This window comes from Talpa occidentalis, unplaced genomic scaffold (assembly GCF_014898055.3).
Source record: "Talpa occidentalis isolate TD23 unplaced genomic scaffold, MPIMG_talOcc4v2.1 talOcc4.2, whole genome shotgun sequence".
NCBI lineage: Eukaryota > Metazoa > Chordata > Mammalia > Eulipotyphla > Talpidae > Talpa > Talpa occidentalis.
In genome coordinates this window covers 59,890,098-59,917,435 of record NW_023602073.1, presented here as the reverse complement: position 1 = coordinate 59,917,435, position 27,338 = coordinate 59,890,098, and the positions used below count along the sequence as shown (strand labels likewise).

Here is a 27,338-nt window from a genome sequence, read left to right as displayed (position 1 = left end):
CAGATTCCATACAACTTTAACATCATTCATTCAAACAAGCAATAGCAACAGACTTGAAAAAGGGTCAACTACAGAAAACAGTAAATTATAATTTATATCCCTTTTTTTAAGAAATGAGTAGATTTGGAAAAATAAAGTTTTATTTTAAAGTTCTAATTTGAGCCTAGAATTTCAGGCTCAAAGTTCACAATTACCGTACACTCTGTGAACAGAAGAAACAAAAAGAAAAAAAGGTTGACTAAAGTTAATCCCAAGGTCTGCATCATTCTGTACTGACCCACACTAATTAGTTGTAATGTGCTCAGCATCATCATAAATTACAAAGAATACCAAAATATATCCTTTATACAACCCTACAATAACAAGAATCTGACAAAAAACATGAAATGCATGTAATTCCTTTGGCCAATTTTTCAAAGGGTCAACGAAGGCTCTTTTTTTGTCCCACAAGTAGAAAAATTAATTGAACAAAAAAGAAATATGAAACTACTTAAAAACTTGCAAACAAAGGTGGGATTCAACATAGCAATAGTTCATAAACAGGATTTAACAAACTGGATACAGGTTTCTTTCCTGTCAGAATCTGAATACAAAATAGTGTCTAAAGGATTTCTTGATTCAACAGGGTTCCCTGAAACATGCATTTCAAAGCCAAGCCCTGCAAAGGGCTCAAATGATTCAATGGAAGAAAGAATGGCATTCTGTATGTGTTCCTGCCTGCATATTATGAAAAAATATACCTAACCTTTTAAACACCATTATTTCTAAGCAGTTTAGAGTCAAAGCGGGAGGAATACAACCTTTGAAGAATCAGCCACTGAATGGCTATGTGAAACCTTGAAAAATTGACTAAACCTCAGCTTCCTTGTCTATAAAACTATGTTACCAACCACACAATTCCTGTTAGATTAGGAAACTAACATACAGAAAACAACTAATGATCCTGCAAATGGTAACAGCTAATGCTACTTTCAGTACTTATGCATATTTGAGGCAATATTAAAAAAAAAAAATGAAGATATCACAAGAGAAATCAGAAAATGCTGAGATAAAAACATACCAAAATCTATAGGCTGTGGTTAAAGAAGTGCTTAAAGGCATTTATACATAAATGCCTGTGTTAAAAAAGATTACAAATCAAACTAATCTACCTTAAAAAAAATAAGGCAGAGATTACTAAACCCAAAGCAAGCACATGGAAGGGATTATTACATACGTGAGCCAGAAAATGAAATAGAGACTAGAAAAACAACAGAGAAAAATACAATCAAAGCTGGTTCTTTGAAATGATAAACAAAACTGACAAACCTTCAACCGGACTGCTCAAGAAAAACAAAGATGACTAAAATTACTAAACTCAAGAATGAAAGTAAAAATGCCACTATCAATGTTACAGAGTAAAAATTTTATACAGGAAACTATGAACAATACATGCCAACAATTAGATGACTCTAATGAAATGGACAAATTTCACAAACTACTGAAATTGGCAAGAAAAATTAGAAAAGGAGATCAAACTGGTAATTTAAATACTTTCCACAAAGAGAAAGTCCAGACACAGGTGGTTTCAATGATGAATTCTATCAAATAATTAAAGAAGAGTTAATACCAAATTCTTCAAATTCTTCCCCCCAAAATGGAAAAGAACAGATTCCAACTTAACCAATTAAGTCAGTATTACCCTGATATCAAAACAAGTCCAAAAATGAAAACTGGAAACCAAAATCTCCTATAAATATACATAAAAATCCTCAGTAAAATACTACATACCAAATGCAGCAACAAATAAAAAGATGTATGTTAATAGAATAAGTAGGATTTATCCCAAAATGCAAGACTGGCTTAGTATCTAAAAGTCAACAAAAGTAATAGGTTATAGGGCCTCCCTGGAGGCACAGGGGTTAAAGACAGCGCTATCAAGCTATTGACAGCCACTGCAGCACAAGTGCAATCCCTGGCAGTGGGGGAGCAACCCATTGGCCACAGCAGACCTCTCCTGGCTCACCCCCTGCTCCCCTCAGCAGTGTATTTCAATAGATCTGCCTGTTCTGCTCCCCAGTCTCTCTGGTTAATCCTCTCACCCCCCACACCTCTGACCTGTACCCCAGTTCTTGTATGCATAAATAAATATTTTTTAAGATATTAAATTTCATGTTATTTTTTATTATATATATTTTTATTATATATATTTTACATCATTTTTCATTTTTGCACAATGTATGCAATTCCCACCACCCCCCCCTTGTTTTGATCCTACTCCCTGGTTTACAGTTGCTTGTTGATTTTTATTTGCTAGACTGAAGGACAAAACTATTTAACAATGTCAAAAGACACAGATAAAAAACATTTGACCAAATTCAACATCACTTCATGAAAAACAACAACTAAGGATAGAAAGTTTAACTTCCTCAACCTGATAAAAGAATTTACCCAAAAAGCTAATGATATTAACACATCGAACTTCATTGGTTAATGATGAAAGACTGAAAGCTTCCCCCCTGCTGACCTAGAACAAGAGAATGATGTCTACTCTCATTGTTTCTATTTAACCTTTTATTACAGTTTCTAACTAAGACAATTAAAGCAAGAAAAAGACACAAAAGGCATCCATATTGGAAAGGAAAACTATTTGCAGATGACAAAATTCAAAATCAAGACACAAAAATTAATTGTATTTCTAACCACTATCAATGAATAAGCTGCAAATGAAAATAAGAAAACAATTCCACTTATAATAGCACCAAACACAAATGAAATAGACAAAGTTAACAGAAGAAGTGCAATACTTATACACTGAAAACCATAAAACATCACTGAAAGTAACTGAAGACATGAAAGGCTATCCCCATGTCCAAGCACAGAAACACTATTTAACAGGACAGCATTCCCCCAAATTAACCCACAGATGCAATCGTTATCAAATTCCTAGACAGTTTCTTTGCAGAAATTGACAAAATGACCCTAAAATTCATATGCAAATGCAGAAAACAATCTTAATAAAGAATAAAGTTAGAGGGGCCTCCCTGGTGTCCCTGGACTCAATCTATGGAGCTGTCCGCAGCCTCTGCAGCACAGGTTTGATACCCTGGAGGGCCACAGAGCAACCCACATGGTGCAGCAGACCTCTCCTGACTCACCCGCTGCTCCCCTCAGCAGTGTGCTTCAGTCAGTCTGGCTGTTCTGTTCCCCACTCTGTCTCTGGTGAATCCTCTCGCCGCCACCACCCCCCCACCCCTCTGGCCTGTACCCCAGTTCTTGTCTGCACAGATAATAAATCTTTGGAAAAAAAAAGAATAAACTTAGAGGACATCACTTCCTGATTTGAAAACTTAGCACAATGTATGTACTCAAGAGAGTGGCATAAAAGTAGGCAGTATAAATCAATGGAATAAAACTGAGAGTCCAGAAATAAGCTGCTACATTTACAGCCAACTGACTTCCAAAAAGAGTGCCACAATTCAATGGGGAAAAGAGTAATTTTTTCAATAAATGGTATGGGGGCAACTAGATACCCACTTGCAAAAGAATGAAACTGGAACCCTATTCTCACATCATATACAAAAATTAACTTAAAATGAACTGATTTTAACTGAAGAGAAGAGCTAACTGTAAGACCTTTAGAAAAAAATGATTTGTTAATCTTCATGATCTTGAACTAGACAACATTCTCTTAGATATGACACCAGAAGTACAACCAACCAAAAAAAAAGTATACTGGACTGTATCAAAATTTGAAACTTTTGCACTTCAAAGGAGAATATCCCAAAAAAATATTTTAAAAAACAACCTACAGAATGGGAGTAAATATTTGCAAATCATAGATCTGATAAGGGACTAACATCCATAATATATATATAACAGTTTCTGCAAAAAAACTGTTTTTATATATATATATATATATATATATATATATATATATATATATATATATATATACACCGTGCCATCTTAAGAATAAAAAGACATATAACCCGGGCCTCCCTGGTGGCAGAGAAGGTTGAGCGCCACACTGTGAAGCTGTCCACAGCCTCTGTGGCGCAGGTTCAATTCCTGGCCAGGAAGGTACCCACATAGTGCAGCAGTCCTCTCCTGTCTCTCCTGCTGCTCCCCTCAGCAGTGTATTTCAGTCAGTCTGCCTATTCTGCTCCCTCCTCTGTCCCTGGTGAATCCTCTCACCTTCTGCAGCTCTGGCTGTACCCCAGTTCTTGTATGCATAAAACAAATAATTTTTTAAAGACATATAATCCAATTAAAAGACTGGCAAACGATAAGAATATTTCTCCAAAGACATAAAAATGAACAACAGGCACAGGAAAAGATGCACAAGATCATGAGACATTAACAAATGCAAATCAAAACCACAATGAAATACCACTTCACACCCACTAGAATATCTAAAACCAAAAAGATAAGTATCAAGTGTTGGCAAGTATGTGGAGAAACTGGACTCCCCATAAATTGGTATAAAGTGATACAACACTCTGGAAAATAGTTTGGGCATTACTCAAATTGTTATCATAGAGTTTTACCACATGGTTCAGCAATTTCCCTTCTAGGTACATATCTCCAAGAAAACTGAAAACAGCTGTTCAAACAAAAACTATTCACAAATGTTCACAGTATTATATAAAATAGCCAGAAAGGATACAATCCAAATGTCCATCAACTGATGAATGGGTAAACAAAATATGGTACATCCATACAGTGGAACATTATTTAGTCAGCAAAATAAGTATTAATACTGCTATAAATAGATACCTTAAAAACACTCTAAGGGAAAGAAATCCAGCACAAAAATGTTAGTACCTCCCACAAAATCGGTTCCTTTCTACCCTATTTCACCCGACACAAGAGAAAGACAAGAATATATCTAGTGTCTTTCCAGTGACACAGATGAACTTAAAAACACAAAACACACCACTGGATAGACTTCAAAAAAGACAACTCAATATTTATAAGGGTGAAAGCACAAACTAAATAAAAGACTTCCTTCTAGAAAAAACTCTGAGGATTAAAAGAGAGTAATTTCAAGACAAATGAGGCAGGTGCAATCTTATACATGAGACCCTAAAGACTATAAAAACAAACTATCTCTTAAAACCCAAGATGTCAGGAGTTCAAATTTTGTTTTGTTTTTTCATCTAACCTAAAATTTTAATAATTACTGAAAGAAAATAGAAACCAAAATTATAAATTGATGCAAAGAAAGGTTTCCTAATTCATGACTACTGGACTACTAGATAATTAAAATCATTTTGACAAAAGGTACCTTAGTACTATGCTGGGCCAGAACAGATTAAAAGGTATTAATTCTTCTAACACTTGTAAGCAGCAAAGAAGCTCCAATTATTATCTTACCTGAATGTTCTCTGCAACATGACCCACCTGCCATTTCCTCACTGAACTATCCCCTATCTGGTTTCAGTGAACCTACGATCATCTGATTCCTCCTATATCCATCCATCTTCTGTCCATCCCAAACTACCCCCCTTATTATACCTATGTTTCTTGGGCTTTCATCCTCACTCTATACAACTGCATATCAAAAAGAAAATGGCACACAGAGTATGGAAAAGATGTAAGAAAAAAAGGTAAGAATGTATTTCCCAGATGCAACCCCAAACACACTAAATTAGAGGTGGGAAAAGCAGCAGAATTTGCTTTTTAGAAAAAGCACCTAAAAATGATTCTGAAAACCTTTTCCTTATTCCAGAAAGAACCAGTAATTTATCAGTCCTTCTTGTGTGATTCTTACCTGTTCCACTAACTTCAGCTATGGCCTATGCAGCAACATCACCAGATCTCATCCTCTCCTAAACTTTCAACACCTAAAGGCATTTCCACATTAGATGGTTCACAAACTCTAAAATTCAACATACCTGACACCATTTTTGTAGTGTAATAGTAATAACAATACTCAATAATACTCATCAAGTAGTGGCTAAATAACTTGGTTAAATAAAATCTAGTATACACATACTGGAATCTTGAGTTGCGTTTAAAAGCAGCAGCTAGCAATGAATACAATGATTTGGAAAGAATGCTTAGATACATTAAGTTTTTGGGTTTTTGTTTTTTTTTTTTTTTAAAGGCAAAGTACAGAATAGTATGTAGGCTGCAACCTGTGTTTAAAAAAAAGATAAATTCAGTGTATGGACAGGAAACTTCTAGGATACTCAAGAAACTTAACCATGATTCTTTCTAGAAAGTGAGACTAAGGGCATGGTATAGGGGGAAACATCTCCTTTACTGTATACTCATGTGTGTTGTTTAAATTTTTTAACAAAGGAACGCATTTCTAATAGAAAAAAGGAATTAAAAGATACTGCAAAATATACAGTTATATTGACATGCTACCTAGAAAAGGACTCATATTCAGGATACACAAAAAGCTCCCAAAAATGAGAAAAAAGGCACACAACCCAACAGAAAAATGAGCAGAAAGTATAAGCAGGCATTTCACAAAAAAGTTCAGTCAAGTGGCAAGCAAAGAAAGGTGCTTGATAGTCACCAGGAACACAAATGAAAACCATAATGCAGTAATTCCGCATACCACTAAAATGAAAGACAGTATCAAATACTGACAAAGATATGAAGTAAACAAAATTCTTACATACTATTAATGAGTATAAATTGATACAATTACTTTAAAAAACCAGCAAGTTATCTACTAAGTCTAAACATATACATATTCCTTATAACCCAACAATACTACCGCACAGCAGCATTATTCATAATACTCCGGTATCAGAAAACACCAAAAAGTAGAATGGGTAATTTATGCTGTTGTAAAATGGAATATCACAAAGCAATGAAAAATCATTACCTCTCTATGCAAATACAGATGAATCTGAAAGTCATAATGCTGAAGGAAAAAAAAGTCAAACAAAAGAGTAAATATTATGTAATCCTTACATAAAATTCAAAACAGGGGCCTCCCCGGTGGCGCAGCGGTTGAGCGCTGGGTTGCGAAGCTGCCCGCATCCTCTGCAGCGCTGGTTCCAGTAACTCCCTGGCTGCTCCCCGGCCACTGGAGGAGGATCCCATATGGCTTGCAGACCTCTCCTGCCGCCCACTGCTCCCCTCAGCAGTGTACTTCAGTCCTTCAGCCTGCCCTGCTCCCCTCTCTGGCTCTGGTGAATTCTCTCACCCTCCCCGCTTCTGACTATACCCAGTGCTTGTATAAATAAATAAATAAATAAATAAATAAATCTTTTTAAAAGAAAATTCAAAACAGGCAAAACTTATCTATAGTAATGATAAAGGTCAAAATAGGTTGCGGGTAATCAACTGGGGTAGGTCACAAGGGATTCCACCAGAGTCATGGAAATATACTAAGTATATGTCAATCTGGGTGGGCAGTAGGTCTACAAATGTAGCATATGAAAAAAAGTTATCAAATTGTACACAAAAATTCATCTAACTTAACAGAATGAGAAGACACCACAGGCTGGAGGGAAGAAAAAAAAAAAACTTGATTGGGCCTCCCCGGTGGCGCAGCGGTTGAGCGCTGGGTTGCGAAGCTGCCCAGGGCCTCTGCGGCGCCGGTTCGATCCCCGGCTGCTCCCCGGCCCCTGGAGGAGGGTCCCACATGGCGCGCAGACCTCTCCTGCCGCCCGTTGCTCCCCTCAGCAGTGTACTTTGGTCCTTCTGCCTGCTCTGCTCCCCGCTCTGGCTCTGGTGGATTCTCTCACCCTCCCACACTTCTGACTGTACCCAGTGCATGTATAAACAAAACAAACAAACATATAAATAAATAAATAACATGCCTCTATAAAAAAAAAAAATCGTTAAAAACAAAACAAAACAAAAAAAAAAACTTGATTAAAAGTTAAGCAAAAGTCCCAGGGGAAGAAATAAGCAAAAGAGCAGAAGAGACACCTTACCAAAAAAGATATACAAATGCTAAACAAGCATCAGAAAAGATTCTCAACATCATACATCACTAGAGAATTGCCAATTAAAATGAGATACCACTATAGACCTATTAGAATGGCCAAAATAAATCCAAAACACTGACAACACCAAATGCTGGTAAGGATGAGGAGCAACAGGAACTCATTCAGTGTTTGGTGGTGGGAATGCAAAAATGGTACAGCTACTTTGGAAAAGTTTGACAGTTTCTTACAAAGTTAAATATAACTCACCATACAATCCAGCAATCACGCTCCTTGGTATGTGCCAAGCTAAAAACTTAAGTCCATACAAAATAACTGGTACATGACTATGAGTTTTAGTCATAATTGTCAAAACCTGGAAGCAACCATATCCTTCAGTAGAGGAACGGATAAACTGCGGAACATCCAAACAATGAAATAGCATTCAACACTAAAGAGAAATGAGCTATCAAGCCATGAAAAGACATGGAGAAACCATGGATGTATATCACTAAGTGAAAGAAGTCAATCTAGAAAAAGGGTACATAGTTTATTAGTTGCAATTACATGACATCAAACTATATGACATTTTGGAAAAGGTGAAACAATGGAGACAGTAAAAAAAAAAAATCAGTGATTGCTGGGGGCATAAGGATATGAACAGGTAATGCACAGAGTATTTGAGGACAGTGAAACTATTCTGTATGCTACTATAATGGTGGGTACACACTACCATGTATTTGTCAAACCAATAGAACATATAAAAATCAGGAGGGAACCCTAATGCAAACTATGGACTTGGTGTGATAATGCAGGTTCACGGACAATAGCAAATGCATCACTCTGGTGGGGAATGATGATAGTGAGGGAGGCTGTGCATCCCTGGGGACCAAGTCTATATGGAATGCTGTACCTCCTGCTCAATTTTGCTATGAATGTAAAAGTGGTCTTGAAAAACAAGGTACTTTTTAATTAATGAAAATATACATTTGACATATGCAGAAAACTAAGCTATGCCCCAATTTTCAAAAAACAGAAAAAAGTTGTAAGAAGAAAAAGAATTTAAGATAATCTATGATGTTTAAAGTCAGAACAGAGATTACCCTTTAGGAGGAGCAGGTGATAACTGAAAGAGGACAAGAGGGAGCTTCTTGGGGGCTATTTCTTTAGCATTAGGCCTTAACACAGGTTATATGACTATATTCATCATGTGAAAATTCATTTTGCTATACACTTAAGATTTATGCATTTTTCACTATGTATGTTATACTTCAATTGAAAGTTTGTATTACAAAAGATACAATAAAATGCAGACATACTACCTATTCACAAAAAATATACAATCTGCCCAAAACTAATCATCTCCTCCCCACAATCTATAATAGTCTTCTTGCAGATGTAATCACTTCAATTAAAGACTTCACAGAAAATAAACTTTTTCTACCAAACAAAACTGCATACCCTAACAGATGGTATTACTGGTTGCCTCTACCATTTCACTTTGGATATGGGAATAAATGGATTCACAACCTTTCAAAATCTAACCAGCTTGTAAGCAGAACTTCTATAACACCGCACGTGACTAACACCATCTTTCACCCAGCTGCCCAAGTCAGGAATTTTGCTGCCTTCTCTTCTCCCCACCTCCACCCCTGCCACTGCCCCTTCCCCCTCCTCCCCATTCAATCTGTCTCTGCTCTTACACTCAAGCCCACCTCTTCCATTCCCCCTGCTTCAGTGCTGTGGACTGACATGCCTGTGTGTCCCCCTTCCCCAAAGTCCTACGTTCAATCCTAAAGCCCAATGTGATGGTGTTTGCAAAGTGATTAAAACCTGAGGACAGAGCCCTTGTAAATGGGATCAGTGCCGTTACAAAAAGGATGGAGAGAGGTGCCTTATTCTTTCTGTCAGGTGAGGTTAGAGGGAGAGGACCGCATCAGTGAGGAAGCTTGCTCTGACCGGACACTGAACTGTCAGCACTTGGACTTCTGGCCTCCAGAACTATAAGAGAGAAATTTTTGTTTAAAAGCCACCCAATCTAAGCTATTTTGTCAGAGCAGTCTGAATGGACTGAAGTACACGTTTCAGTCTACATGCTTTGTCAGCTCGCCTACCAGAGTCCACTCAGGGTTGTTTCTTCCGCAGTCCACAGACCCTATAGTACATGGGTAAAAGGGTACTTGTCAATAGATCTAATTGGTATCCTCCACAGTCACAGGCATTTTCTGAGATGCATAAATATTTTTATGCATTATTCAAGGGGTCAATAGGTTTCACCAGATTGTCAAAGGGATCCATGACCCAAAAAGGTTTAAATGGTCTAAATGAATTCTGTTTCTAAGCTTATACCCTCCAGTTCTCCTCCACACTGCTGCCAAGAGCAAATTTTTTGAAACATAAATATCATCTGTTATCCATGTTTAAAATCCTTAAATGGTCTTAACTGCTTCCAGGATAAAATCTAAACTCAACAGCATGGCAAATCAAGTACATTCATAATTGGCTCATGTTCATCTTCCCAGGTTCATTTTGCTTCCTGCCATACACTGTAACTAACATACTGAACTGTATACAGTTCTGATTTCAGTGCTTCCTCACTCCTCTCTGCCTTTGCAAGCTGTCCCCCCTGCCTGGGAAGCCCTTCCTTATCATCACCCAGTGATTAACTCCTGCTTATCACTTGTACCCAGCTTAAGCACCCAGCTTCTCCTTAGAGAAGGCCTCCCGCCCTCCTCCATGCCATTCAACAGCACGCCCAGTCACTGTTCTCACTATACAGTGATAATGTTCCACAGCACTTTCCACATGGTGTTTTGTCAGTTTATTGGTCTGCCTCCCCTTCTAGACTGTGAGTTCTTCTTAGGGCATATCATGCCTAGCAGAGCTCAAGATAGAGAACAGTATTTCACAAATACTTGCTGAATACAAGGGACTGGTTATGGAACACAGCCAAACTGGTCAAAAGCTAGTCAGAAAGCTCATCAACTAACTAGGTGGCACTGGTGTGGAGATTACCATAAATGCAAATTGCCCAGTTGAAGCAAGACAGTTCTGTATCTATTAATCTTCCACCAATGCTCCCTCATTCAAGGCTGGGAAGTTTGCCCTTAATAGATGTCATTACTAACATGGTCAGACACCGTGTCAAAGGTTTGCCTGGCATCAGAGATCACTAAACCTCAAAGCAACTCTAAGAATGTCTTTTTTAAAGATAAAGAGGCAAAAAGGTAAACTGCCCAGAGTCAAGCAAAAGTTATAAAGGTCAGTTTTAAATCCAGGTCTTTGATTACAAAGTTCATTCCTAGCAACCTGAGCGCAGTTGGCTTTCTGAACATAAGAGATCAGCATCAGCATGTCCTTCAACCTTGGAGGTGTTTTGAAAGAGCCCAGAGTTAGTTGGAAAGGGGGCAAGCTAGCCTTTCAGCAAATAAGAAAGGTTGTAGTCCTCAGATGACCCTACTATTAATTTTTTTAAGATTTAATGTGACTTCCCTCATAGGTATTAGTTATAAAATCTTTTAAAAGAGAAGGCTTGTAAGAACTGTTTTTCCAATAAGAGCAAGTAAAGCAAAAGATGAGCAAAACTTTGTTGAACTCTCCATCTGGCTTGGGGGTTGAAAAAAGAGAAACTAAAGAGTGGAGTCGGTTATGATAATATAGTAATGTGGTAATACCAATAAAGGAAAGAAAGTAGGTTGAGTCTCCATGGCCTGCTGCAAAGACACCATGAAGTGCCATCCTTTAATTGGATAATAAGGTGCTTTGGGGTGTAGAAGAGCGAGCACATGGGGTTATAACAGATAAAAACACCAATTCTGCTGAAAGCTGCTGCCATTTCCGCTGAACTTTAGTTTGGAATTTGTACCACAGCTCTCATACTAGGATCTTTGGCACTTCCCTGTAAGATCCCTGGGAACTCATGTCCTGCAGTTCAAGACATGAATGCTTTCTTTAATTCCATCACTACCTGTTCACATTAGTTTCTCCAGTCCTTACAGATGTGGCCACCTCTTATATTTTGACTAAAAGCTGGTAACCATAAGGAATCTTCATTGTCAATTACTATCACCCCACCCACCTTTTCCCATCCTCTTAGCCATCATACTCTAGTCTCCCCATAACTACTTATTTTGTCCTTACTATTCCAACTCACCTCCAAATCTGGTATTTACTACAGTTCTGTCCAGTGACTTTTCTGCACCCCATATGTAAAACAAAACCAACAGTCACATCTTTCTGCCCTTAACTCCGAAGGAAAACACATCCTAATGTATTTAATGCATCTACAATGGAAACTATTTAAGTAAACTTAATCAACCATGGTATTATACTACTTAATGTTGTGGTTAGAGACATATATCCATAAAACAGGTTTTCCTGTGACTATTTTCTCAATCCATATTGATATTATTGAAATCATAAATCCCTAAAGAGACTATCCAATGTGTTTTCACTCAAAACTGGGCGTCAATAAAGTGAGACAACTGTTCCTTAATTAAATCTTGCCCAATATATAAGGAAAATGATCAGCTGTTAACAAATAAGATGCATATTTTAAATACATCTTAGAGGTGGCTACAGAATGGGGTGGAAGGAGAAGTAAGAAATAGATGACAGGGAGAGCTATTTAATGGTGACCTACGCAGAGAAACGGGGAATACAGTTCAGAGTTTACATCAGCAAGTCCCACCAATCAAGAAAAGAAAAAAACGTAAGTTCCCCTAAGCAAACATTTTTGTGAGTCAGTGTCCAAGAACACTCCTTTATTTTTAAAGGTGAGTAGCACACTTTTGTATTATATTAAAAGGGAAAGGCAAACTAGATAAAATGTATAAAGTCAAAACTTTGCAAATACATGCAAAGTTTCATGTGCAAACACAACAAAGACTTGAAAAACCTGGTTTTCTGGATTTCAGTAGCATCTAAAGAAAATGAAGAACACCATTCATGCTTCCCCAGGCACAAAAACCAAGTAATCATAAATGTCCAGAACAACTCACATGAAATAAACCACACCTTCTCCCACCCTCCAGTTTATTTTTTTTTTTATTTCTTGCTGGTTAATTAATATGCTTCTGGTCAGTTTAAGAATGACTGTATTATTCAGTCTAGTTCATAACTCATTCATTAAGTCCCTCTGTCCCCCCAAAAAAAAAATTATTTCAGGAGATAACTTTGCCAACACAGCTATCCATATCCTAGAAAGGGCTGAAAATTGAAAAATGATATGAAATAGGCAGATAATCTGAAAGCACAGACATGATCAGCTAAGTCCTCCAACCAAACTGTGTTCCCCAAATTCCTGCCCCTACTCATTCCAGTAACCATAAACTACAGTGGCTTCCTCATACTGTGTTATGAAATGCAAGCATGTCAGAGAAAATCAAAACCTGACTTCAAAATGAGTTATTTGTGATACTTGTTAGTAGCCAGAAAATTTCTCCTTCCAGGAAGTGTAGCTGAAAGTATGGTTATTTTATATAAGTGCACACCAACTTGCCAATGTGTAAGAATCCAAGAAATAGATAAGACATCAACAACTGTTACTCCACAATACACTACTTTAGCAGAAATGAGAAAAATCACTTCTTTCAGAATGTCCCAAGTATATCACCACCTAACTCTTTGCCAGGTCACTAATGAGACAACAATGAGGCTAAACAGAGACTGTTCACAAACTGGAAACACAAAATGCTGATATGGTCTAAGTTCTCCCCTTCTCCACACCCGCAAGCCAGAGCAGCAACACACTACACCAATAACCTCCCCCAGGGTATTCTTTTGCCCTAACACAAAATTACACCTGCCTATGATACAGGACATTTGGTACTGATGAATAGATGCAGTTAGCTAGTTCTGCATCCTCCTCCTTACCGCATTTGTCCTGCCTCTGGTTAACAGTTACAGTCACAATTCCAGATGTCCAGCACTGTTTGCAGCTCTGTTCCCCACCCTCAAAGATGACAAGTCCTTTTCACTTATTTTGAGCCATTCCCTCAACCTAGTATTATCGCAGATTACTTTGGTTTTTCCCACTGCTATTATATTTCCAATATAGCCTTATGTATATAGAAACTTGAAATTACTACAAAATCCAGTGCACTAATCCCTAATCATATACCAAGAACTTTCATGAGATTAACATTTGTGAAAACAAATATTATTCCTCTACAAAAGGTGAATACCTTAAAAGTAATTCTCTCACTAAAGAGAAAAAAATCTTCTGGTCCAACACCTCTCTATACAAACCACTGACACAGTGCTAAGAGCAATGACTGACTCAAAAGCCAACAGGAGAAAAAATGTTCAAATTATAGTCTAATTCGTACTGAAATTTTAATTCCCCAAACTGATCAAAGGAGTACTTCCCGGTAATGTGAACTAACAATAGCATTACTTTCCCCAACGGATTAAATTTGCTAAAGCTGGAAAGAAACTTAGAGCTAAATTAAACAAGCCCCTCATTTTCAGAATATGAGAAACCAGGGATCTGGAGAACTCACAGAAAATAGGCTTAAGTGTCAATTATATCTCAATAAAACTGGGGGGAGGGAGAAAACAGGCTTGAAAATGCTGGCTACCTATCAAGTCAACATTCTGAAATGGCACTATTTATTTGAAAGAACTTTCTGGGAGGATGAAGTGTTCTTTATCGGTGCTCCCCAATTGTGTGGCTACTACCCATTAAGGTGGTGAATATTTAAAATGTGATTAGAATGACTGGAGAACTGAATTTTTAATTTTACTTAGTGTTAATTACCATGAATTTCAATCATTATATGTAACTAGTGGTTACCAAAATGAATAACATAATTCTAGAATTTGGTCTTAGATTCTGGTTACTAAACATTTGAAATAAAGTTGCTTAACCTCTGTTCTGCATTTAATACATATAGGAAATTTCTTCCTTATGTCTAAATATCTCATTCAGCAGCACAATCTTGTTGTATAGGGACCCAGCCCAGAACAGGATCAGCCTGTTTCTCAAAGCCCCTAGTAAAATGAGTGACATCAATGGCATCATCCACCCAGCTGGAATGAAAGGCCCTCTTTTGCAAACCACTGTGACAAAAAAGTCTCACAACATCCAAAAAGTTAAAATCTGTAATATTTCTTAAATATTTCATTAAAATTTTACAAGTGTTGAGTCACTTACTACATGTGGCTTTGTCAGATCCTTTCTTCAAAGAGGAAAAATAATGCTTAACCTCAATCTTGATCTATGATTGTTGCAGGATTTCAAAATCTGCATCACTTTGCAGACTCAACCTCCTTATAACATGATAAAAAATCCAAACTATATTATTTCTCATCCTCTTAAAAGGGAGACGATAATACCGAAAATCTCATGTTAACTTCTAACTCATAAAAGCAATTATCTTAAACCAAAATAAACAAAGACCATTTTTAAAATTTATTTCCCTGTGTCCCATCACATCAAAGGGTCAAATTTTATGTTTTCTGAATATACCAAATGTAATCATGAAAATGGGGCAAGCAGATAAACTCACTGACAGTGAACACTTCATTTAAATCATGTGGTATCTTTAGATGCACACAATATTCAAAGATGCACAGTAAAACTGCACAAACAAGCTGTTTGTTTTTAAGGGAATGTTTAAAGAGGTTTTATAATAAGGGATAATTAGTGACATCACTGGAATGAACATTCTACTGATGTTCTAGAGATACATGTTGTGTTCACAAGAACTTGAAAGCCCAAGCTGGTTGAAGTGTGGCAATATGCTCCAATTGTAGGGATGAGACTGAAGATTCAAAACCAGTGTGAGGTCACCCAAGCCAAGGAGCCAAGCACACTAGCCAAAGGACTCAAAGTAACAGAAACAGACTTCTACAAATTCACAAAACCTGGACTCAGTGGGGAGAAGAAAGAGAGACATTCTATTTAAGCTCACTAGTCAGTATCTTGTGATTACCAACAGCAAAATGGAATAAAATTAAACCACATTGTATGTTCAATCAACTTTCCATAGGTTGTCATTCCAGTAATGGAATATACTTTGTGAGACTACTACTCTAACTGCCTAACTCCATCTTTAGCTAAAATATATCTATAAACCAGCAAATCTACTTGCTAAGTAAAATGCTTCAACAGATCACCAAAAAAAAAAAAAAAAGAAATACTAATAAACTATATCTCCCTAGAGAAAACGTACCCATTTTCTTTGTTACTCATTAGAAAAAACTGACTTTTTTAATCAAAATAATAATTTACCTAATAAAGTCCACATTTAACTATTCCATTACTCCCTAAATACCAGACTAAACATTTATGTCTACTACACTTTAAACTTCATTATGAAAGAAATGGTACTTCCCAAAGATTCTATAAAATTCATTGCAATAGATTATCTCCAATTGTGAAAGCAAAATAGTAATAGTAATTGAATTTTTATATTTAATAAGTAGAATTGGAAAAAGAAGCCCACCATCATCCTAATTATCCTTTCTATGATCCCATAACATACTCAGCACATTTTTAGTTTCTTCTTCCTGTCTTCTGTATAATATTGTAGATTTAGAAAATATTTGTACCTCTGTCATTGCCTGACTAGGTAGCTTAGTAGAGCATGAGACTCGATCCCATAGCTGTGGGTTCAAAAACATTTGTGTAGGGCCTCCCCGTTGGCGCAGCGGTTGAGCGCTGGGTTGCGAAGCTGCCCGCAGCCTCTGCAGCGCCGGTTCGATCCCCAGCTGCTCCATGGCCACTGGAGGAGGGTCCCACATGGCGCACAGACCTCTCCTGCCGCCAGTTGCTCCCCTCAGCAGTGTACTTCAGTCCTTCTGCCTGCTCTGCTCCCCACTCTGGCTCTGGTGAATTCTCTCACCCTCCCGCGCTTCTGACTGTACCCAGTGCTTGTATAAATAAATAAATAAATGATTGAATGAATAAATAAATAAATAAATAAATCTTTTTAAAAAAAAAAAATTTGTGTAGAATCTTTTCCTCCGTACATTTTAAATCTCTAAACAACTTTAAATCTCGCTTTAACTAATATCACTTATATCTGTATGGTCTAAAAGTGCTCCTGTATATACATCTATTTCAACTAAAGAAAATGTATCAATTAACTTTCCGATCTGACAATTATAAACTAGCACTGTATCTGAATGATTACTGAGTAACTAAAATGAGTCAAGAAAATGTTCCTATTTCACTAAAATATTTAAGTCCCTATCTCAGAAACAAACTCCTTAAGATTATCAGTCCTAAAAACACTGGCCTATACAAACAATTCCAAATCTTTTTAAGTAGGTAAATTTTCAATAATTTCAAGTACAAAAGTTTCCCAGTGGAGTGATGGTGGTCTCTCAATGACATGAAAACTTAATTACCTCCACATATCTCAATAACATGTTAACTAAATTACCGCCACATAATTACTTAACATAAACCAAGAAGAGAGAATGAGAAATTTGATGTGTTCTAAGCATTCACACATTTGCATTGTATGCTCACCTTGGCATTCTCCATTCCAATTGTGTTCCCCCAAGAAAGACCTCAAAGCTCTCCTACTTAACCAAACCCCCTGATTGGTACCCTAACTGGACAATCGTGGGCAACAAGTCCTGCAGCTTAAGTCACTGGAGAGAAGAGCAATCCTGAAGAAACTGCATATAGTCTTCTGGTGCCAGAATACTTTGCTGATACTCCTCTGCAAAGGGCAGTATAGGCCCTGTGTAGTTGACTTTACAGACCTAGAGCTTCCACAGAGTGCAAGGCTGACAGCAGCTTTTAAAGAACACACACACTTTTTTTATGAGACAAGGCAAAAGATACCTCCTAGTGGCATTCACATCATTGCTGGCCTGGATTTTCCTGAAAAGTCTTCTGTAGCTCTAGAACTGGGCAACACCCCACAAAAAATACAGACACTACATTCACATAGACACACACCATCATATCCACACCCAGGCCACTTTCAAAATTACCCAATAGTCTTTCAAATAAAATCAAGTTAGTATCTGCTCAAAGTTCTTCAAAAGCACTCAGTTACAAAAGTCCAAAGTCCTCACCATTACCAATGGGGCCCTGCACCATCAACTGCTCTCACAAACTCAGCCTCATCTCTAGCTGATGATGCCCTTTTACAATCTAGCAACTGACCCCAAGGAACTTTCAGTTGCTCAAGTGTGTAGTGCTCACTCTCACACTCTCTCATGGAAGCCTTCACCTTTGCTATTCCCTCTGCCTGAAAGGCTCCCTTCCTTGGACCCATTTCCATTCTCTCTGATGTGACTTCCTCCAGGCTACCTTGAATAGGTACCCCTTCCATTAAACCCTCTACCAACCCTAGAACACGTCATAGGAAGGGTCACTTTACTTCCCTATGTCTCCTATTCCCAGCATCCCCTTGTCCACCAATATAGCAGAGGCACTCAAATATTTGTTACTTAACAATCTGGATATAGCTGGTGCAATGAGGAAAACATGTTCAAAGTCAGTTACACAATGGAAAGTAAGCAGTCATTAAACATCTGTACAAAATGCAAACTACACAAGCCTACAAACACCTTTAGGAAGGTTAAAACATTACACATTTAAAAGAATACTTTTCGCCACAAAACTGTTACCATTTTACTCAATTCTTCTGTAGGCGAAATTGCAGTTATAAAAAGCACCAGACTGGAAGTATCAAAAAAGCAGCCCTGGTTGTTTTGGTCAAGTATGACATCAGTGTAACTACTCCTTCTGCTACCACCAAACTCTCTTGGCATCACTGAGAATTCTGTGCTCTAACTGTAAAAGGCTATTACTCCATTTCCTTAGTTCCTAAGTCTTGATAAAAGTCTTTCAATAAGAGTGCCACTCAAGATAATGGTTATGCCAAGGACCTAAACATGTTGCCAAGACACAAACCTCTAATCCATCCTGGGCATTAGATGCCAACAGCAGCTACTTTTCTTTGAGCCACATTCTTCTTACAGTGAATAACAATCTGAGGTTAACACCAGACTTTTCCAGGGCAGCAGACTAATGTCACAGATGTGATGGGACTAAGCACTCTAAAGAGCTCACTAGCTCCACCCTAAACTGTATGCAGGGTGCGTTACCCACTTCACTAAGCCTCAGTTTCCACTTCTTTAAAGAGATAAAGATTCCTACCCCAAAAGATTCTTGTGGGAATTAGGTTGTCCATGTAAGCACTCAGCTGACAACCCGGTTATTATTTTCAAACCACACAGAAAACTCTAAAACCTAAAAATATTTCACATCTTCAGAACTTTTGGTAATGCTGTAACTGATGTTTAACTAATGTCCTTCCACCAAAGAATTTCTGAGGAAAAGTCAGAAGGTTGAGAAAATGACAATCAAGGTCTTCATCATAACCTTAGGATTTGACAAATTCCACAGAAATGGACATTAAAAGTGCACTTTCTGATCTTCTAAACTCCCAAAACCATAGACTGAGTTTCTACACTAACCATAATAGGATCTGGGAAATAACAAAGATAAAATACTTCAATACTTCTTCTCAAGATGGGCTCACTAGAAATAATCATTTCCTTACTGCCTCTTACTATCTTTAGAAAAGAAAAAGAAAAGGCTCAATCAGAAAAGTTGGCATTCAAAGCCCCCAGTTCCCTTGCAATATACAGTCATACGACAACACCTGTTAGGTAAGAGGGATGGCAATCCATGAAACTCAAAGTGTTACAAGGAGAATTTAACTGTAACTACAGGTGGGAAAGTTGACTTCCCACCTCATATATTTACACTCTAACACAGGATGGCCAAGTAATAATATAGGCTGGCCAATGTGATTATTTTTATCATTTTAAAAAAAAAAACAACAACAACAACGAGGAAGGGAATTTGAGCCAAGCAAATTTGCTCCACGTTCCCAGGTCAGACTGGCTGGAGTTTTTTTGACAAGGAAATTTTACAGCTCCTCTAAAGCATGTTTTAAATAAAGGTGAGACCCTCAACAGCCCCTATAACTTTAGCGCAGTCCGGGTTCTGGGCTCGATTTTCGAAAACGGGTGACGTGTGGACAGCTTCCTAAAATCAAATGGGGCACTGGGATATAATTTAGGAAGTGATGATGCAAGTCTCCGGGGACAGGGAGGAGGGGAGGTGAAAAAGTCAGAGGAAATACCCTCCCGACGCCTGGGCATCAACTCAGGCCCGGGGGCCGATGGGGCGGGGCGGGAGGGCTGGCCTCGCCGGCCCAAGGGGGCACCCCGGCTCCACCCGGAGGTGCCCAGGCCGCCCCCTCATCCCTCCTCGCCGCCCTGCCCCCTCCCCAGCGGCCTGGGCGGACCCGGTCGGCCCGAGCCTCGGGCGGGCGAGCCCCGGAGGGTGGCAGCACCGCCAGGCAGGGCCTCGCCGGCCCACCCCAGTCCCCGCCCGAGCCCCTCCCCGGACGCGGCCCCGGCCCCCTCCCCGTAGGCCCGGCCGGGGCCCAGCCCCCCGGGTTCCGGCCTCCCGGGCCCGGCGGCCGGCCCCGCCAGCCCCGGCGCCCGCGCCCCCACCCTCGCCCCCACCCGCCGGACACTCACCCCCAGAAGCCGCAGGGACAGCGAGGCGGCAGGCTGGGCGCTTTGCTGCGCTCGCTCCCGGCGTCTCCCATGGTGCTCGGCGGCGGCGGCGCTCGGCGGCGGCGGCGGCAGCGGTGGCGGCGGCTGGGCCTGGGCCCCGCTCGGAGGAGGCGGCGGCGGCGGCGGCGGCGTCCCGGGGGCTCGGGGCGGGGGGAGGGGGAGGGAGCGGGCGCGCGGGCGGGCGCGAGTCCGGGGCTCCGAGCCGGGATTCCAGGCCGGTCAGCTGGAGGCGGGCCGCACCACCCAGCCTGCGGAGACGGGGGGGAGGCCGGGGGAGGCGCGGGGCGGAGAGGGAGGGAAGCCGAGGAGGAGGGGCGAGCGGGTGAACCGAGGACCGCGGGGAGGGAAGACCCGGCGCCCTCGGCAGCTCCCACCGCCGCTCCCAGCCAGAGCGATGTCCCGTGCGGCGGCGCTGGGAAGGACCTGAGGCCCCCGCCGGCTCCGGCGAAGCAGCGGCTGCTGTGAAGCCCGGGCCGCGCTCCCTCCGTGACACGCTCCCCTCCCCCGGAGGCTGCGCTGACCGGACAATGGCCGCTCCGCCCCCTCCCCTCCTGACGCACCCCTTCGGAGGAGTCACAATGGTCTCGCCCGGGGGAGCCTCCGCCAAAGCCCAGCAGCTGATCAGCTGGGCTCCGGGCGTGCCACTTTGTTCAGCGCCTCAAAGGAACAGTACGGGGGGTGTGGGCAGAGGCGAGAACGTCGGGCTGTCGGAGACGTCCTTCTGGAGCGTTTTTCGTCTTGAAACTTTTAAACTCTGAGGCAAATTTACCTTCGCCCCAACCAAAGGAGGGGAGAGGCTTCTGAGGTCTCTGAGGAGCTATCCCTCCCCCCCTTAAACGCGTTGGTACGCCCCAAGCGGGAGGGGGAGGAGCAGCTTAGTTGTTTAGGGTAAGTTGGGCCAGTCCCAGAGCGGCAGCAGAGAGCTGCGCATGCGCCCGAGACCTCGTAACCCGGTAAGGGGTGGGGCCAGGAAAGCGCTTCCAAACCCGGAAGTGGGTCTCGGCCTTCCCGGCGCTGCTGGTGTCTTCTGCGGTGAGAGGACCCGGAACTCGGGCTCTGTCCTGGCCGTGACAGGGATCGCTTCTCCACAAACTGCCACGCCGCTGGGAATCGTTCTTTCTTCCCAGCCTCCCCCCCAACATTCGACCCACTCCTCAAGTCCCCCCCCCCCAGAGAATTGGTCTCCTCTTGGCAGTAATGAATTTCTGGAAAATGTTCCAAGAAGGGGTGGTAAGAGGGAGAGACAAGAACGAAAGAGGAGGCTTTGGGTCACATTTCCCCAAAGATGCTCTGAGAGCCACAAGTCTGCTACTCCCTATGCCGAGGGTAGGGGAACCTCTTTTCCTGGAATGGACAGGTTTGGTTTTGGGCGGGGAACTGGGTGCCTCTTGGTAAGTGACCAGAGAACGTCTATCCACAAAAAAAAGTCCTTTAGCGCCCCTTGTCCTTGATCCTGAACTCATTCTGAGCTCCAGCCAATCGTGAGCAGAAGGCTATTGTTGATGACTAATTTCATCACAGGCCACCGGAACGCCTGGAAAGCTGAATCCACAGCTACTTGAAGGGCAAACTTCTAAGTCCTGCTGCTGCCAGAAAGGTTTCCTGACTCACAAATGGTTGCTGTTAAACCGCATCAGGAGGGGATACGGGAGCCTCACAGGACATTGTCTAGATTAATTTTATCACCAAATGTTATTTTATTTCTATATGAACCATCTGTTTGTTTATCCTCTGTGGGTTTGTTAAAGTTGATATTGTTTCTTTTGGCCTCTAAACTTCAAAAGACCAAATAACATTCAGCTTAGCATCCTCCTAAAGATGCTATTGATGTTGAAGATGATAATTGCAAAAATCAAGCCACTTAAAGCCAAAGCATCTCCAACTGTGAGTGCTTAATTATTTTGTGTAATATTTGATTTAAACTTTGTGGGTTTTCATAGTATTTCTGTCAAAATACCATGGAATGGATGAAGCCATATAACACACCAAGGTCTCACTAGACTTATATCACCCTTAAATCTTAAACTGGCACTGCCACATTCATGAGTTTAACAAACTGAGATTAAGAAGAACGCTCAGTTGGCATCTCAGTGGTTTTCTTTATATATATGTAAAAAGAAACCCTAAAACCAAAAGGAAATTTAAATACAAAAAGTGACTGTCATCTTACAAATTGCTTATCTACCTGTTTTGCCAATTTTTCAATTTAAGAGACATTTATTGAGTCCCCAGTATGTACAAGGAGACCAGGATTGATAAAATGTAACAAACGAGCAGATTCAAACTCAATATGCATAATGAGGTTATATAATTTGGCTTTAAATTTCCTCTCAGATTTCATTCATCTCTTACACTTTACTATGCTCCTGCCCCTCACACTAGTTAGTCATCATTCCTTAAATGCGCTTTGCTTTTTCACACCTCCATGCCTTGCACCTGCTGTTTCCCTCTACCCCAACTGCCCTTCCTTTCTCTTGCCCAGCACACTAGTATTACTCCTTCAGGAGCAAACCTCTTCCATGCCTTCTAAACTCTGCCAAGGCAGAATTGGTCCCTCCTTCCTCTTACATCTCCATTATAGGACCAAGAAATATACATGTTTGTCTCTACTCACAGATTATAGCTCCGTAAGGACTGGCTGCTAGAAATAACTGCTATGTACCCCCAATCCAATGGAGATATGAAAGTCTCCCAGGGTATTACCTAGATTAATTTTATTACCAAATGTTATTATTTTATTTCTATATATACCATTCTGTTTGTGCATTCTCTCTGAACTTGTGGGATCCACAAATCTCTGTGGGATCAAAGCAAACTCAATCCATGTTTGCTGAACAGAGGAGCTAATCTGATAAAATCCTCTCTTTGTCAAGGCTCTTGTCTGCAAGTAACAGAAATCCACTAAACTTCTTCATGCAAAAAGTACATAAGTAATCTTAAGAACCCAAGAGAACAGAGAGCGACAAGATCCCATGAAGAACTGAAACGAGGATGTAAAATACCAACAGGAAGCCAAGTAACTATTCCCTCATTTTCTCTTTTTTTCTCTCCAGTCACATATTCTTTCACCTCTACAGAACTGCTTCATTCTTCTTTGCACACTTTTCACTACTTCCTAGGCAACATAGTACATGACTGCCCAAGCTTACCTATCCTCACTTCAAGAACCAGCAGAATTGGTAGCTATGAATTCCAGAGAAGAGCACCTGATTGGTCTTTTATCAGATGGCTTTTTTCTTGGTATGGTTGTCTTTGGCCAGTGGATCGGGGTACAGTCAAGGCTCTTTATTTTGTAATGCAAATATGGCTACCCCATCCTCATAACCTATAGTTCTCAAAACAGGTCAGTTATGTTCTTAGCAAAGATTCCAAAAGCTGCTACCACAAAGTAAAAGACGAATAAATTACAGCCTGAAATTCAAAGAATAAAGAATAGATGTGTTCAAGAATTTTCAACAAACTAAACTTTAGTTAAGCTTTAGTTCAGGCATGAATTTAAATGCACTCCCTCAAGTCTTCATTGGCGCCCCCCAGTCCCAATTAAGGTTATGTTACACTGTTTTTAATCTTCTAAGCACCCTTTTCCTTTAGGTCACCTATCATAATTTATAATTAAATATTTGTTTGTGTGTGCCCTCTCCAAAGATCATGGCTGTTTTTTTCTCTGCTGCATACATACTGTCCAGGACACATAATATTTTTGGAATGAACTAAAATATTCTTCAATAAATATTTGTTAAATGAATTAAATGGTACAATAATTTGTTAATCAATTTGCGACTCATATGTGAATTGGCACCCTAATCAGACTGTCCTTGGAGAATGTCTCCATCATCACCCAACTTCCTTAGAAGACACTGAAACTCATTGAAAGCTTTTTTGACAGTATAGTTGTATGAAATTACACCCAGCGTTCATCTGCTTCAACTTATGCTGTTCCTAGTCAGCTAACTCTTTACTCCTAGCAGTCAAGGTTTCTATCTGAAGAGCCCTCGAACCAATATATCTGTAACATGCCCACTTAGTTGGACAAAAGCTCAGAGAGAACATAAAACTTCAGGGCATCATCAAATTAGGGGATCAAAACATAGGGTAATTGGCAGAAGAGCTTTTGTCGTAATTGTCTTGACTATTTTCTAGTATGGATTATGCTCCAGATGAATCTGTAACGTGACTCTTGAGGGTAGTTTGCCATCACCATTGGTCTGAAAGGTGCCATCAATGTACTCTATAGGGTCTAATAAAGAATATTATTAATGCTTCAACAGCCAGAGCACTTGAAGTAGCAACTGAGGTGTTATGAGAAAGAGCCATGTGTGAATCAAGGGCAGAGGATTACAAGGACTGCATTCTTGGTAATACGGAGCCAAAGACTTTAGCCCTGGAGGACACAACTGAAAAAGAGAAACGTGTGGAGACAGGAGAGAAAGCAGGTGGTCCTCCAACTCTGATGCTAATCCTTACCCCACAAATCACTCAACTCTCAGATCAAAACCTTTCATCATTAGAATTCATTTTCACCCAGTATCAGCCCAAATATCCAATCCAAATTCTAACCTCAATCTTAATCCTAACATTAATGTATATAATTTAATCCTAGATTTCAAACCTAGCCCCAATCTTAATTTTATGAGGGTAATGTAACATTCACCATTGAGTTATTTCCCCAGCTCTTCTTTTTCTAAAGATTTATTTATTTATGCATACGAGAACTGGGGTACAGGCCAGAGGTGGGGGGAGGGAGGTGAGAGGATTCACCAGAGACAGAGTGGGGAACAGAACAAGTGGATCGACTGAAATACACTGCTGAGGGGAGCAGTGGGCAAGATGGGAGAGGTCTGCTGTGCCGTGTGGTCAGCTCCCTGGCCAGGGATGGAACTGGTGCTGCAGTAACTGCGGATAATTTCATAGTGCTGCGACTTAACCCCTTGTGCCAACCAGAGAGGCCAATGGCTTTTCTTTCTTGTGACTCTTGACCTTGACCTTCAGCTTCTTCCTGGATTCTGGGGAATAAGAGCCAATTTGAATCAACCCCCTCCCCTCAAAGAAAAGAGCCTTGGGTTGCCAGTAAAGAGAAATTGGGGCATCTCTTCTGCATAGGAGGCAGAAACACTGCCTAATCACAACATGTCCTGTTGCTTAATTTGGGTGTCACTCAGCCTCTGGAAGTTCAGAAAAGATGCAACCCCAATGAACTGTGCAGACTTAGAAATGTGTGGTGCAGTTGGCAGAAGACCTGAGACCCTTCTGTATAATGATAAAATTAGATTTAGATGAGTGACTTTCAAATCACATTCTCAGAGCAAGAATTCTGGTTTCTACTCTCCAACCTCACTTAGTTCTGGTTTTCGGGGGGAGAAACATTTTTTTTCAAAAGTCATTGAACCAGACCGTCTGTAAGGTTCCTTTTGGCCCTCAAGTTTTCTGATGTATAGTTGATTCTTTTAGTCACTTACAGTCCAGTTGGCATGTATAAACTCTCAGAGCCGAGGGAAAAGAAGAGCAACCAAGCATACCACCTCCAACCCTTCTCAAGAAACTAAAAATAAATAAAATGAAGAGTGTGATGGGGAAACGAGGAGGGGAGGGGAGAAAATGCTGCCATTTCACGTTTTATTTTCTCATGCTCATAAAGCAATTGCTGATTTCCCTGCTGCTCACACCCATCTTGGTGTGAAGTTTGATTTTACTGACTTTTAAATTTCTTTTCAAGAATAGAAATATTGTTTTTCCCAGAAAAACTTGACCTTTGTGGGGTAAAAAATTCAAATAATGAGAAATCCTCCCTAATACCACTCAATCCTCTAGTCTTTTCATTTATACATGGTTATATAAATTGGATCAGTATGCTGTAGCTCCTTTTATTTTTTTTTTAACTTAGAAATATGTCACGGACACCGTCCATATCTATGCATATAGCACACATGTAGCTTTGTAGTATTGTGTTACAAAATAAGCTAATTGTGGCCTCCCCAGGTGGCTGAGCGGGTTTAGCTTCAGCGCTGTGAAGCTGTCCGCAGCCTCAGCGCTGGTTCGATCCCCGCAAGCCTGCGAGAATCCCACATCATGCAGCAGACCTCTCCTGTCATGCCAGCTGCTCCCTTCAGCAGTGTATTTTGGTCATCTGTCTGTTCTGCTCCCAGCTCTGTTTCTGGTGAATCCATTCACCCTCCTGCGCCTCTGGCCTGTACCCCAGCTCTTCTATAAAAATAAATCTTTAACAACAAAAAACAAGCTAATTGCAATTGCATTAAGATTCTTTACTGAAGGATAGGCTATAATGAATATATTGTAACATATGGTTATACTTTATATAAAGGATGTGTGTGTGTATATATATATGCATAACTTATAACATATACATTGTTATATTTTATATAAAAGACAAGTATATTTATATATATGAAGTTGCATATATATACAGAAAAAGAAATTTATTATAAAGAATAAGCCCATGTAATTATGGAGGCTGAGACATAAGAACCAAAGCCATAAAATGCTTGAAAGAAAATACAGGGAACACACTACAGGACATCTGCCACAAAGATGCACTTGGGAATACAACCCCAGCAGCAAGGTAAATAAAATAAAAATAAACAAGTGGTACTATATCAAACTTAAAAGCTTTTGTATCTCAAAAGAAACCATCACAAAAACAAAAAGGCAGCCTATAGACTAGGAACAAATACATACCATACATCTAATAAGCAGTTAATATCCAAAATTTACAAAGTACTTACACAATTCAACAACAAAGAAACAAATAAATCAATTAAGAAATGGGCAAATGAACTCATTGGACATTTCTCTAAAGAAGACATCTGGGTGGGTTATAGACATATGAAAAAATGTTCAGCATCACTTATTATAGGAGAAATGCAAATTAAAGGATGTGTA

General features: G+C 40.1%; 1 protein-coding gene and 1 long non-coding RNA gene across 4 annotated transcripts in view; one reads left to right on the top strand and one right to left on the bottom strand.

Annotated features, from left to right (window-relative positions):
* ZFAND3 (zinc finger AN1-type containing 3) overlaps positions 1-20,498 on the bottom strand; it is a 307,728-nt gene extending 287,230 nt beyond the window's left edge. Inside the window, exon 1 of one of the 3 annotated variants that reach the window (XM_037518709.2) lies at positions 20,403-20,498. In XM_037518709.2, coding sequence (XP_037374606.2) covers positions 20,403-20,473 — 71 coding nt within the window. In that variant the 5' untranslated portion in view covers positions 20,474-20,498. Of the gene's footprint in view, positions 1-17,234; positions 19,677-20,402 lie in introns of those variants that run through there. The other 2 variants (XM_054698760.1, XM_054698759.1) reach the window with 2 other exon arrangements.
* Positions 20,499-20,923: 425 nt separating this feature from the next.
* Positions 20,924-24,121, top strand: LOC129146331 (uncharacterized). Its single transcript, XR_008552897.1, has 3 exons — positions 20,924-21,329; positions 21,963-22,325; positions 23,315-24,121. It is a non-coding gene; the product is annotated as an uncharacterized LOC129146331 (long non-coding RNA).
* The last annotated feature ends 3,217 nt before the right edge of the window (positions 24,122-27,338 follow it).